The sequence below is a fragment of the Acinonyx jubatus genome, chromosome E4, assembly GCF_027475565.1.
Source record: "Acinonyx jubatus isolate Ajub_Pintada_27869175 chromosome E4, VMU_Ajub_asm_v1.0, whole genome shotgun sequence".
Taxonomy (NCBI): domain Eukaryota; kingdom Metazoa; phylum Chordata; class Mammalia; order Carnivora; family Felidae; genus Acinonyx; species Acinonyx jubatus.
Window position 1 is genome coordinate 622,919 of NC_069395.1, and position 13,622 is coordinate 636,540.

Genomic DNA, 13,622 nt, shown 5'->3' on the forward strand with positions numbered 1-13,622 from the left:
TTTCCGCTGATGGGATAGATAATTATTCTTTATTTCCAGGTGCTACAGGCTCTGCAGTGAAGTCTGACTCACCTTCCACTTCCGGCATCTCCCCTCTCAGCGAGACGGTGTCCGCAGCCTCCTTGCTGACAGCGGCCAGTCAACACTCATCCCCCCTGGGTGGCTTGAGCCACGGTGAGGAGAGTGCAAATGCTCCCACCACACAACACAGCAGGTGATTCGGGTCACAGGTGGATGTTGGGGTTGGGAGGAGAGGTAGAGTTCTCTGCTTCCGCCCTGTCCCTGCTGCCTGCCAGGGGCCGTGTTAGCGGTCACGACCTGCAAGTTGTGGAGTAGGAGAGAGAGGCCTGTTCTCTCTTCTCAGCAGCCCCGCTCGCTGTGTCTGCTCCCCACCCTGGCCGGCCATGGTGCTCCCCCCGGTCTCCGGTCTTCCTGGTCCCATATACCGCCGCACGTCCTCGTCAGTGTTCTTGATGGAAGCTCCAGGTCAGTCACCACAGCACCGTGACTGATGGCTGCCTCTTCTTTGCAGCACGTTATCGACGCAGCAGAACACCCTCTCATCATCCACGTCTTCTGGGCGCACTTCTACATCCACTCTTTTGGTAAGTGTGATGCAGCTGAAGAGGAAGGGCGGTGTTCTTACACTTAGAGGAGTCTAGCGGCGAGACTCCCGAGAAGAGATTCTTGGAAATGCCTTCGTGCGGTGGCGGAGTGATCGTTGATCTGAGATTGCAGGAATGGACTAAAAGGATGTTGGAAGGCGGGAGAGGCAGAAGAACCTAGAGATGCTGCTGAGCTGTGGGCCAATTCTCAAAGCCCTGGACGTGACTCCTGAAGCTTTGCCTTTTTTTATTCCTTCTTAACACTGAGGTGTGCAGGGCTTCATGGCTCTGATAGAGCCTGTGAGGGCCTCTGTACAGCCGTTCTCACTCCATGGTGGGGGGTATGTTGGACAGGGCTGCTGAAGATAATCAGGGTCCGGGTATCCTCTGAAAGTTAAGGCCAGAGGAAAGCTTTTGATCCGAGAATTAAGTTCACTATGGTGATTTAGGACAAGCATTTGTGGGGTTAAGCTGAGACGGTGAGGAAGACCCATTGGGGCAAAGGTGTCTAGTTTGCCAGAAACCTGGGAGAAGAGGAGTGCTCAGGCTTCCCTAGAAGACTCTTTTTCCTCAGGTATACTGTTTCTGGTTTAAGTTCATTAGAACTTGCTGAACTACTGAAGGAGAACGTGGGAGAGAAGGCTAGGCTGTATTTCCCTGACCCAAACTGTTCGCTGGCTAGCCAGCATTGGTTCCTGGCGTGTTTGTCCACATGTGCTCTGACTGGAGGGCGTGCAGCCGGTGTTGTTAACTAGATCCCTGCCTGACGCCGCGTCTGGGGGAACAGGCAGCCGGAGCAAACTTCGCGATTTCTTCCAACTCCTTTGGTGAAGGACACCCAGGAGCCTCGGCCGTTTTAATTGGGAGGCTGATGTGCTCTCGCCTGCAGAAGGGGCTGTGCCTCTCTCCTGACCTGTCTCGCTGATCGCTATTTCCTCTTCTCATCCACTGCTCCCCCTTTTTGAAGCACACAAGCGTGGACAGTGAGGCGAACCTCCATTCTTCCTCCAGCACTTTCTCCACCACGTCCAGCACGGTCTCTGCACCTCCCCCAGTGGTCAGTGTCTCCTCCAGTCTCCACAGCGGCAGCAGCTTAGGCCTCAGCCTCAGCAGCAACTCCACCGTCACAGCCTCGACTCGGAGCTCGGTCGCTACGACTTCAGGTAGAAGGTGGACGGCATTCCTCTGGGATGGAGGAGAGGAGTGATCGTGTGACGGGGTAAAAATGGGATCTCTCTTTTAGGAAAAGCTCCTCCCAACCTCCCTCCTGGGGTCCCGCCGTTGTTGCCTAATCCGTACATCATGGCTCCAGGGCTGTTACACGCCTACCCGGTAAGTGAGGCTGAAGCAGCTTCTGCAAAAGATGAAGACGGTGTGGCTACTCTTTACAGCTCCGGCTTCGGGTGGAAGACTGTAATTAAAATAGAGAATAAATGAGTGGTTGTCGCATGTAAGCAAACCAGTTTTTGATCTTCGTAGTTTGGGGCAAAAATCGTCATTTCTAGAGGGGAAGGACTGAACGGAGGCCACTCCTCCTATTGTCTATTTTCTCTGTGTGAAACAAATTCTAGGCTTCGGAAGCTAAAGGCCAGAGTGCCCACCTGGAATCCCTTTCAGTTTCAGAGAATTATTTTCTTGGGTAGGATTGAGTCCCTGTCTGTGAGGTTCTCAGCTGGCTGTGACCTGGGAAGAACAGAGCTCCCTGACCTGATCTGGGACTGCTGGAGAGTAGGTGGTTTGACAAGTGGTAGCTTTGTGTCCCGGTGTATCTTCTGTCAAATTCATAGATTTGGTGCCAATTAAGGTAAAGGCTATTTATTTGAAATGTTTAAAAAGACACCCGTTCTGGCCTCTCAGAAAGTGTCTAAGCGAGCATCATACACAGGAAACGTTCAATAATGGTTTGCACATTTTTTAACAGCATAACGTCTTACTTCCCATACGTTAGAGAAAACAAGTAAGATGTGAATCCTTTCTGAAAGAGATGAGTCTTAAGCTGTGTATTTGACGGCCGTTCCTACCTGGCCCCTGTTGCCCCACCGCTGCCTCTGGGTTGGATCGGTGGTATGTGGCTCATGGCAAGTTTCGAGACCTTTCATAAATCACCCAGTCTGTACTTCACTTCTTTCTTCCTAAAGGGAACTGCCGGAAGTAACCTATGTTCTGTTCTTCCTAAGAATGAGGATGGATGTTCTGTTGACTGACTTTGTCCCTTGGCACCTTGGCTGGCTTCTGTGGTAGCCAATCCCTGTGAACACTGTTACATGCTTGTGTCTTCCAGCCGCAAGTATATGGTTACGATGACTTACAGATGCTTCAGACGAGATTCCCCTTGGTGAGTGTGTGCTTAGGGCAGGAGGAGAGAGCGACCTTACAGCCTTGAGGGGGTTGTTTCAGGTGCTCAGTTGATAAGTCCCCCCCATTAGCTCTTTCCCAACCTATACGTCCAGATGCAAACCCTGATTTAAGATCAGGGACTGGGGGAGTGGGTCAGCTCTCAGGTAGCTTTTTTTTTCATCAGTTGTGACCTCTTTAAAGTAAACAAATTTTAACCTTAAAAATAGCTCAGAATACTCTAGAGCTCTCTGGATGCTTTTTCTGACACGTCAGACACTTTGAATTACAGAAACAGAATCTATTTTTTGGTAGCAGTGGACTGTTGGGGACGACACCTAATGGTTTGAGAGCATTATTGTTCCGATGGTCCCGACCTGTTTCCCGGTGGGCACACCCGTAGACCTCGCCTGACTCTGCCGGTGGCCGGGCGAGGGGGACAGTGTGTGCAAGAGTCACGGGGAGTTCTTACCAGCTCCAGCCAGCTCGCTCGCCGGCTGGATAAATGCAGCGCTCCCAACATTCCGCTTCTCACCTTGCGCTGAGCAGATGAGTGGCATCCAGTCTGTGCCCTTTGTCTCTTCTAGGATTACTACAGCATCCCATTTCCCACGCCCACCACACCGCTGACGGGGAGGGACGGTAGCCTGGCCAGCAACCCCTACTCTGGTACGGCTTGCGGGGGGGGGGGGGAGGGGTGCAGATGACAGGAGTGTGTGCTGGGACTGGTGGCAAAAACCTGGTTAATGGCGAGCAGGGACCCAGTTCTCACTTTAATGAAGACCTTTGGCGGAAGGTCTGGAACAGATGTGATGAATCCGGGTTGGTAGATTTGGGATGCTACTGAAGACGGACATTTCCTTCTCGTCCTACTTTGTTGTCTCCCGGTGGTTCCAGATGACCCCCTGACAGGCTTCTCTGCCATTCTCCAGTGTTTTCCGGGAAGTGCAGGGGTTGAAATGGCCTTCCTCCGCTTGTCTCTGCTCCTGTTCCCTGCTCACAGCGGCAATCTGGTTGCCTCACTAGGCTGTGATCCTTCTTTTTATGCTTGACCTCTTTGGCGTATCATTTTCCTTGACCTGTCCTTGTCTGCTGAGTGCAGCATGGAGTGTTCCTTGTGGAGGGAAGGCGGGAAGGCAGGGAGGGTGGGGCTGAAATCATGCTTTACTCTGGGAGCCCGTCTCCCACAGCGTTGCCCAGGCATTTGACATCAGGCTTGACTAGCACAGTGCGGAGTGTGTGCTCAGCAATGCCAAATGGAGCCGGAGAGAAAATGTAATTCAAAGAATTGACCTTTAACAGTCTTTAATCGAGGTCTTCTGGAGTCCTGTGAAACCAGGAGAAGTAATTGTGCGCTGGGGTCGGGGGTGAAATAGACAGCAGGTATATTTACTCTCTCCTGTCATAGGTGACCTCACGAAGTTCGGCCGCGGGGATGCCTCCTCCCCAGCCCCGGCCACAACCTTGGCCCAACCCCAACAGAACCAGACGCAGACTCACCACACGACGCAGCAGACATTCCTGAACCCGGCGCTGCCTCCTGGCTACAGTTACACCAGCCTGCCATACTACACAGGGGTTCCGGGCCTCCCCAGCACCTTCCAGTATGGGCCTGCTGTGTTCCCTGTGAGTACCTGGGTTTGGCTTCCTTTTGGTGAAGAAGCCCAGCCCCTGGACCCTATCCTAGCTGCCTTCATGGCTAAATGATTTTTTAATAATGGATGAGGAAAAACCATTCTCCTCTGTCCTGGGAGAGGTGGGGGCTGGAATTGGAGGTACTGGGATAGAGATGACCTGTTCTTAGAGTTCTCTAAAGAGGGGAGATGATACAGTCCAGCTTTGGACCCTAGACTGTCATTCATTCCCTCCTGCCACTTGGCACTTGCCCTTCCTTCAAACTACCGTTTCTTGACTTCACTGGTAGATTTTCTAAAGCTCCGTAGGGAACCCATTTTACTAAGCAGACTGTGGTCAGCTTGCCTGAAGACCATAGCCATCTGAGTGCCTAGTTCCGGGGACAGGTTGGTGACGGTTCTCTGTCACTATCTCACCTCCCTTCTGGCCCTGTTGCTCTCCAGGTGGCTCCTACCTCTTCCAAGCAGCATGGTGTGAATGTCAGTGTGAACGCATCAGCCACCCCTTTCCAACAGCCAAGTGGATATGGGTCTCACGGATACAACACTGGTAAGCACCCCTTGACCCCAGCTGTCCGTGGTTTCTGCAGGATGTGACTAAAGGAGTTTTGGGGGAGGAGGATGTGCTTGAGAGAACAGGGTTGGCGAGGTGTGCGTGCTAGCATCTGTATGTAGGGTTGTCCACGTTTGACCGACATGGGTGTCCGAGCGGCACCAGCAGACGTGCTTGGTGTCAGAACATGTGTCCAGCCCTCACGATGGCAGTGCCCCGGGGCCGGCACTGGCTGTCAGAATATGTTGGCTGGCCTAAGCTTCGGGTGGGACGCAGGACAAGGGGCCCCAAGACGTTACTGTGCTGTCGGTGGGGACAGGCGTGAGAACGTCTGGTCCCGGTAGTTCTCAAGGAGAGTCACTGCCCAGCAGCGTTGGGTGGGTTCTTAGCCAGTGTGCCCCGGTGGGTTGGGCTTAAACCTTTCGGTGGCACTTAAACCTGCTTTTCTCACACAGCCCCTTTTCGTTCCCTAGCTGGGAGCCCTAGGGTATGGAGAGAAAGGTGTGGGGTGCGAGAGCTCAACAGAGGGAGAGGGTCCTTCGTTTGTATGGCTGGTCTCTTGGCAAAGTCTGCATATCTGATGGCAGGGCCGAGATGTAGGAACTGACCTGAAAGGTAACTAGTCCGTCCCCTGCTCCTCTAGTGAGGCCTGTACCCCACTTGTGGAGGACAGTTCCATCGGCTTTTTTCAGTGACTTGTAGATGAATGTGGGGAGGAGGATTTTGCAGTTGAAAGAGTTGGGATTGAGGGCTCTTCAAAATTCTAAGCTCACGTGTGGTGTCATGGTGGTTTGGAGGGGGCTGCATCTGCGTTCTTCACCACTGTGTGGGCCCCAGGTGGGTCAGTTGCCCGAGGGTTTCAATCATCGGGGAACTCTGAGCTGAGCACAGAGGGCAGTAGGTCTGGGAACTAATAACCAGATGGAGCTTTGAACTGTTGGAGCACTTGGAGTGAGTCCGGATTCAACCTGGAGAAATCCTGAGATGCCCCGCTCCTCGTGGCTGCCCCTCTCACCGGGCAAGGTGCACCCTAATCCTTGGTGGGGACGTCAGCTTTCTGACTTGGCGCGGCCCCATTCTGAGAACGTTAGATTTAGGTTTTAGCTGGACCAGGTTCAAGAATTTTAAGAGGTAGGTGATTGATAATAAAAGAGAATGGCATTACCTGATTCTGGAAATCCAAGGCTCTTATCTACCTTAAAGAGTTCAGAAATCCGCTGTAACAGTCTTTTGAGAAGCCCCAGTTCCCAACCCCACGGAGGGCTCTTGTCATCCCGTGCCTCATCAACCTCTAAATTCATTTATTTTTATGTATTTGATTCCTTTTAGGAAGAAAATATCCACCCCCTTACAAGCATTTCTGGACGGCAGAGAGCTAATTTGGCCCAAGGCTGGGGGCTGTGTTTTATGTGTGTGTGTAAATTTGCACTGAAGTCTTGTTTCAGAAACCAGACCGCTGAGGAGAGCCTGCCGAGCTGAGGCCATGGCCTGCGTGGCTTGGGGAAATGAGTTGGTGGATACCTTCTGGGCTTTGAACTTGCCCTGCCCCCGTTTCCCTCTCCCCCACGTGTCTGACCCTGTCTTACCCATTCCGAGTCCAAGCGGTGCAGCGCCTCCGAAGCATCAATGCACACACCTGCCGTTGCTCTTGATTTCTGGAAGGATGTAGTTTCACCTTGTAACAAAATATTTGTAGTCTTCAATAAACTGTGGTATTTCTTTAGCTAACTCTGGCGTTCTTTCCGTGCATGTCTTTCTGGACACTAGGAGCCAATGTCGTGCTGTGGACGAAGGGTGGAGGGGGGCCTTCTCAATCAAAGCCCAGCGTAGCCAAAGGATGGAGAACTGTTGCCTTCTCGGCGCGGTGATTTTGTCAAGTGGGAGAGGGGGAGGCAGCGTCCGTTTTCGGCCCTTTGATTGAATGGTAAACAAAGTGGTTTGCCGGAAATCCCTGATTCCCCATGCCTAGTACAGCGCTTCACTTTCCACCCAGGTCTTTCCTGTGCCTCTGACGGAAGCAGAGGGAAGGGACGAAAACAGCTTGGAGTGTCATGTCATGGTGAAAGGCAGAAAGAGGTGGCGTTTGGAGTTGGTTGAGGGAAGTGGCTTCCAAGGCCCCGGGCCGGATGGCTGCTTGAGAGCTGATTGGGTCTTAGTGACCAGCTAGTTGATGACCCCGGCTGTGACAACCGTGCTGGCCTGCAGCACTGTTCTCAGTCCCTCGAGACTGCTCGGGGGTTGTGGACTACTCGTTGCTTTGCACTTGTGGGTGTAGCTAAGGACGTGCGGGAGAGGTTTCGTTCCACTTCTCTGTGACGACGGGAGCTCTCCCCACTCGATCCAGCTGCTGGCACACCGTCGCCCCTTTGTTTACAGAGTTAACTCGTCCGGCGAGAGCATCATCCTTCGTTAAGTGCAAACCTGGATGCTCCACTTTCTCTGTATTTGTCCCCAGCCCTCCGGGGCTGCCATGCTGGGAGGCATCGGTTGTCGTTTCTCCTCCCTGCTGTCCACCTCCTGTCAGTGTGCTCGTAGCTGCTTGGGAGCGGGGGAGGGCGGGGATAGGCGGGGCGCTGACTGTTGGAAAGCCAGAGAACTCTAGTCTGAGGAGCTTTCTTGTCGCAGGTGCAGGGGAAGTGGGGCAGCCACACAGGTCACGTCTAGGGCCTCTAGTGCTCACACAGGCTGTTAGGGCTGCTGCGGTGTTCTCTCGTGTCCTGCGTCTCCAGTCCTTTCGCCCAACACCCGGACCACGGCCTCAGGACTAGAAGCTGGATTTTAGCTGGTCCAGCCTCTGGGAAGACCGAGCCCAGGTGTGTGTGGCAGGGGCACTCCGGAGCTAAATTGCTCCCCACCACCCAGCTCGAGAAACCAGTTAGCCATCTGTCCTGTCCTGCGTGGGGTGGCCCAGGGTGTCCACAAGGCGTTAGAACCTTTGCAGTAAACATCAATCATCGTCTCTCGTTTCCCTCCAAAACGTTTGTATCCCGTCCGTCCCACCTCACTGTCGGCCCTCCGCACAAACCTCCTCGGTGCTGTAGCAGATGAACTGTGCTTAAAGTCAGGTCCACCACCGGTGACTGGCACACGGGCACCTGGGGTTTGAGAAGGGAAGGGAAGGCACTACCCCGTTAGTCCCTGTATCATCCCTTCTTCTGCTTCAGGGCCCTTGAGGGGAGAATTCCTGCCTGAGAAGGGCGGTGTTTTCCGTGCTGTTTCTGCGGTTGTGCGATTTTTCTTCGGCACCTTCTTGGAGCGATCTGGGTTTGCGCTCTGGGCGGGGCTTCCAGGTGAAGACACCACACGTACCGGGAAGATCCTGAAGTGGTTGTCCAAGGTGGACTCCACCTTGGGAGGCTGCCTGCATCCTAGGCATTGGGAGGATTTGGGTTCTGGACTTTGACGGGGGAATTGCTCTTGCGTTGTGGGGGGACCTGTGATTTGGTCACTTTGGCACGGTGCTTCTGAGAAGCTCTTGCATCCGAGGGCCTCGAACAGCAGGAGAAGGATCCAGGGACACAGGCTGAAATGCAGTTTTTCGGAAGTTTCATTTTATCTCATGAGATGAGATCGAATATATCTTAAGTGTGTTTTAAATGCTGAGTTAATTTTGAATTGCTTTTCCTCAAATCTTTGCAGAAAATTTGTTTAGTAAGACGCTGGATTATTTCATCTGGTGGCTTTTTCTCGATCCATTGCCCCATACCCCAGGGTACAGTGTGTATTTCAGTTTAAGGACTAGAAATCGAGATGAGGAATATGCTGTCCTGGTTTCCTTGGAGTGGCCCTGGTGGCAGGGAGTTTTTACCCGGGGAACACAAGTCATTGGGAGTATGGATGAGAGCCTGTGTCCCCGGGAGAAGCTCAGGGTGTAAAGCGTGAGGACGTCGGATTTTGTGTTCCACCTGGACTGGAGGAGACAACATACTCCACTCCCTTCCTTACCCTCCCCACCTCCCCGTGCTTGGGCCTCAGTTACTTAGCTGGAAATGCACCTCAGAGGTGTGGGCTCTTTAAATCCTAAGTACGTGGCCTAGAAGCGCCAGAATTGGAGACGGGGGGCCAGGTGAGCCAAGACTGACAACGGGCCGTGCTCTTGGGGTTGGACTGGAATGCTCCTTGGGTGCTTACCTTAGGCTGCGAAAGCATGCAGTCCTGAGCCCAAAAGTGTCTCTTTGTGAACAGGAAGATCCCAGACTACCTGTCTCCAGGAGCAGGACTGAGTGGACTCTGGGTGCGTTGATTTGAAACGGATGTTAAACATTTAATACATTTCTTTTGGGCTTTGGCACAAAAGTGTCTTGAAAGGTACATGCTGGTGAGGCTTGCCTGTAGCCTTGCCCCACAAAAAGCAGCTCCCCTCACTCGCCCCCTCACATACATACTCAGTACGCACCTGGAAAGGGCAGACGTGGGGCATGAACCCTCATCTCTCAGGACTGACCTGAGCTGGAAACACAGCAGGACCCCCTGCAGTGCTCTAGCTAGAGGCTGCGCACACCGTCTCCCCCCGAGAGGGGGGCCAGGCAGCCAGCTGAGCTAACTCCTGTTTCCTCCTCCCCCAGGTGTGTCAGTCACCTCCAGTAACACGGGCGTGCCAGATATCTCGGGTTCTGTGTACTCCAAGACCCAGGTAGGTGCCTTGCTCGAGGTACCGGTGGAAAGATTAACGGACGCAGAGGAGGTGGCGTTGCAATGACAGAAGCTCAGTGAACAAGAACAACCTGAGAGATGTCAGGAAGCCCATCCCAGAAAATGAGTGGTCTCTAGATTTCAATTTCTAGAAGTTTGGAGTTAGCCCTCTGAGAACAAGCAAGAGAAGTGTTCAGGAAGGGGAGGTGTGGCCGGTCGCTGTGATGCGGGATTTACTGTGCAGCTGTCCTGACTTTGCCCACCGCCAGCCTTCTTGTAACTTTCCAAGATGACGAGTACGGACTGAAGGGAAGCTGGTGCGATCCAGTCTTTGTAAAGACACAGTGGGAGCGACCGTGAAGTATCAGGAGTCCTGGCGGAGCGCTTCGTGGCCAAGCGCCAGGGTGGCAGTAGGGGAGCAGCTGCAGATGGTCTGCGACTGTAGAGTCACAGGGCAGCCTCACACCCGTCCTGTCGTGTGGTCCCCACGGCTAGGGAGTCCACGGCACCCCTGCTTCACGTAGGAGAGGACGGAGGCAGAGAGGGAGTACTTTTGTCAGGATCACACGGCTCCCAAAGAGCACAGCGGAGGCAGACCCGGGCACCTGGTGCAGGTGCGGTGCGCCTCCTTTGCTGCGTGCTGCTCCCAGTGGGTGGAGGGCTTGGGCTCAGAGAGTCCAGGGCTTGGTTTGCTGACCCCTTTTGCTGTCTCTCCCCACCCCCTGGACAGCAGTCCTTCGAGAAACAAGGTTTTCATTCCGGCACTCCTGCTGCCTCCTTCAACTTGCCTTCAGCCCTAGGAAGTGGGGGGCCCATCAATCCAGCCACAGCTGCTGCCTACCCACCTGCCCCTTTCATGCACATTCTGACCCCCCATCAGCAGCCGCACTCCCAGATCCTCCACCACCACCTGCAGCAGGACGGCCAGGTAATAGCTCTCCCCTCTCCTTTCCCTTCCTCTTCCTTCCTGTCCCCTGAAACTCCCCCCTTTCCTTCTCTTACCCTTCCTCACCACCACCTTCACCCACCCCTCCCAGCGCCAGCCATGGGCACACAGCACAGACAGACACGAGCGCACACGACACAAGCTGCCGGCAGAGGAGCGGTCAGAGAAGGGGCCGGGCTGAAACCTTCTTCGCCCGGTTCCTTCGGTGCCTTTCTCCTCTACCTCCTGTAGCACAGCTGCCCTCATCCCATCAGACCTGGGTCACACCTACCCTCTGACCTCTCCCGGCCTCCCCCCTTCCCAACATTGTAGCTTTCCCTTCTAATGGTGGAGTTCTATTGTCAAAGTTTGTCCCTTTATTTTCCATATATCCTGGTTCTGCCTCAGCTACCATATTTGCAGATGATTCTGTGTTGCCCGCGCCAGCAGGAGGAGCAGGTAATGAAACTGAATGATGATGTGCTTGAACCCACTCCTTCCCGGCCCCCACTTCACCTCCACAGCCTCAGGGAACTCGAAGACAAAAAGCTGCACCGTCACAGATCAGGACACACAGACACAGACACCTTGCTGAGCTCTCTGGCCTCCTGTTCCTCTCTTGCCCTCCCCTCCCCAGTGCCCTCTTTTTCTTTCTGCCCTTCCGCGACTCTGGAAACACTTGGTTACTGGAACGGAACGGATTCTTGGGCCAGCGTCTGGAGCCTGGGGCCTCAGACTCTCTCTCCTGCCTTTTGGCTGAAATGGGCTCTCCGCTGTGCAATGGGGGGAGCGGGGGGGCATGGGCTGGTACAGGTGACCTCTCCTGCATCCCAGGGAGCTGGGGAGCTGGGATAAGTAAGGGCTGCCTTGCTGTCAGAGACAGCCTTCCCAGTTGAGGTATTCATGGGATCAACGAAAATGAAATCATCTTGTGGTCACTCATCTCCAAGAGGCCATAACTCTCTAGAGAGAGTAGCCTTTTCTCAGAGCAGTGGGGGTAGGGGAGAAGGTGGGGTGGAAAGTGGGTAGAACTCATTCACAGTCTTGTCTCTAAAAGGTCCTGCCGTCTTGTCATCGTTCCCCTGTTTAAAGGCTGGAAATGCTTTCTTCCCTGTCCGAGGCACCCTAGCAGCTATAGAAATTAAATGTTCTGTGGTTTGGAAGTAAACTTCAGAGCAGTTTCTCTAAGCAAGGGGAGAGCAAGAGTTTCCAGATCTGCATGTGAAGATGTCACAGATCTGTCCCACTAACTAGACACCTTTCTCCTCCTCCTCATCGTCCCATTCCCTGCAGACGGGCAGCGGGCAACGTAGCCAGACCAGCTCCATCCCGCAGAAGCCCCAGACCAACAAGTCTGCCTACAACAGCTACAGCTGGGGGGCCAACTGAGGCCCTGAGCCTCTTCTCCTGGTCCCATCTTCTGAGAGGGCTTCTCAGCCTGGCAACTACGGAAACGGCATCAAAGAAAGGAATGTGGGGGGGGGGGGTCTGCTGCCCCCCCCCACCCCCAGCAGCCCACCCCATGCCTCAGCTTCATGTCTGTCCATTCCCATCCCACCCCCCACTCTGTTGTATGTATTATAGGATTTGTATTTTCTCCTTTCCCTCCCCCCTTTCCTCTCTTCCTCCCCCCTTGCATTCAAGATTATGAAACTTTGCTGTGGGCCCTGCCTTCCTTCTCCTCCTGTTCACCCTGGTGGTGTATGGATGAGGTGGGGAGGGGGGACCCCCAAATATATATCAGCCCAACAGCCCTAAGTCTCCTCCTTTATTATTAGGAAACAAGACAACAACAAAAAATGGCGTCATGAATATGAACAGCATTGTCAGATGAATTAGTTGAAGTGGTTTTTTTTTTTGTTTTTTTTTTTTGTACTGTGTCCTCAAATTTAATGGATTAATGTGTCTTGTATATATAAAAAGAAAACCTCTACCTTCAGCCTCTGCCCATTCTTGCTCCGTCTAGGACTTCCTCAGTCTCGTCAGTGACCAGCTTGGTGAATGAGCGTCACACACCAGCCGGGCCTCTAGCGGGCTCCAGGCTCCCCGAAGGCCATGGAATAAAAAGAGCTCTTTGCCCTTAAAAGTGCTGCTAGTATTTTGCTCTAAGGGAATTCCCTGCCCTCCTCCCCCAAGAACTTCACAGCCTAGAAAGAACCACCCAAATTCGCATCTCCTCCGGAAGCTGCTCATCTGCAGCAGATTTCGGGCTGTGGAGGGAGTGGGAGCAGATACTGGGTGGAAAGGGAGAGGATTAAGAAGGAGCGGGAAAAAAACGGCTTTTAAGAACCCAAGTGTAATGCAGATGGGTCCGGGCAAATGAGCTGCAGAGAAGGCAGGGTGACCTGCAGCTGTCAGACTGGGAACCTGGAGGTCAGCGCGGCAGTTCTCTGTACGGGAGGGGTCTGGAGACCAAGGCCGGGGCCCGGTGGGGGGCGGGGGTGCAGGGAACGGCAGGCTGGAAAATTCAGAGACCGGAGAGGGGGTACTTACAGCTCCAAACTCCTCCCCCCCACCCCCCACCCCCCCGCAAGCCTTCCCTGGGTTCCCCTCGCCCTCTCACCGAGCCTTTGCCCTGCTGGTCGCAGGGCCTGCCCGGTGGGCTCAGGACTCCGCTTAACGACACCACTTTAGCGGGAGAGCGCTAGGTCCGTGCGTCCCCGACCGAGACCGACCGGGGAACTCAGACCAGAAGCGCGGGCGGCGGCTGCCCCCTGGCGGCGGCGGCCGGCCCCACGCAGCCTCACGCCGTCGAAGCGCCCAGGCCATCCGGTGGCGGCGCGGGGGGAGGCGGCGCGTGAGGCGGGCGAGCTTCGGGAGACGCGATTTCGGGACGCCCGCTCGCCGCCCGGACCGAGTCGCGCTGTCCGCCCCGCCCGCGCCGCGCTGACGGCCGTTTTGCGACAGTGTGCTCGTTCGCAGCCCTGCTTTCCGGCAAG

The 13,622-nt window shown here is 54.4% G+C and overlaps 1 protein-coding gene, 1 long non-coding RNA gene and 1 other non-coding gene across 3 annotated transcripts in view; 2 read left to right on the forward strand and 1 right to left on the reverse strand.

The window, feature by feature from the left end:
• Positions 1–12,622, forward strand: part of UBAP2L (ubiquitin associated protein 2 like) — a 39,008-nt gene extending 26,386 nt beyond the window's left edge. Inside the window, exons 17-28 of the mRNA XM_053209379.1 lie at positions 40–214; positions 533–605; positions 1,573–1,768; positions 1,849–1,937; positions 2,887–2,940; positions 3,527–3,608; positions 4,348–4,565; positions 5,018–5,123; positions 9,692–9,759; positions 10,489–10,686; positions 11,092–11,142; positions 11,977–12,622. Of these exons, the coding sequence (XP_053065354.1) occupies positions 40–214; positions 533–605; positions 1,573–1,768; positions 1,849–1,937; positions 2,887–2,940; positions 3,527–3,608; positions 4,348–4,565; positions 5,018–5,123; positions 9,692–9,759; positions 10,489–10,686; positions 11,092–11,142; positions 11,977–12,072 (1,406 nt within the window). The 3' untranslated portion in view covers positions 12,073–12,622. The remainder of the gene's footprint in view (positions 1–39; positions 215–532; positions 606–1,572; positions 1,769–1,848; positions 1,938–2,886; positions 2,941–3,526; positions 3,609–4,347; positions 4,566–5,017; positions 5,124–9,691; positions 9,760–10,488; positions 10,687–11,091; positions 11,143–11,976) is intronic.
• On the reverse strand, positions 1,572–13,470 carry LOC113596253 (uncharacterized). The gene is made up of 3 exons (XR_003417014.2): positions 13,247–13,470; positions 9,013–13,141; positions 1,572–8,971 (listed from the first exon to the last, which is right to left on the reverse strand). It is a non-coding gene; the product is annotated as an uncharacterized LOC113596253 (long non-coding RNA).
• LOC113596255 (small nucleolar RNA SNORA58) lies at positions 3,329–3,464 on the forward strand. Its single transcript, XR_003417016.1, has one exon. It is a non-coding gene; the product is annotated as a small nucleolar RNA SNORA58 (small nucleolar RNA).
• Positions 13,471–13,622: the final 152 nt, after the last annotated feature.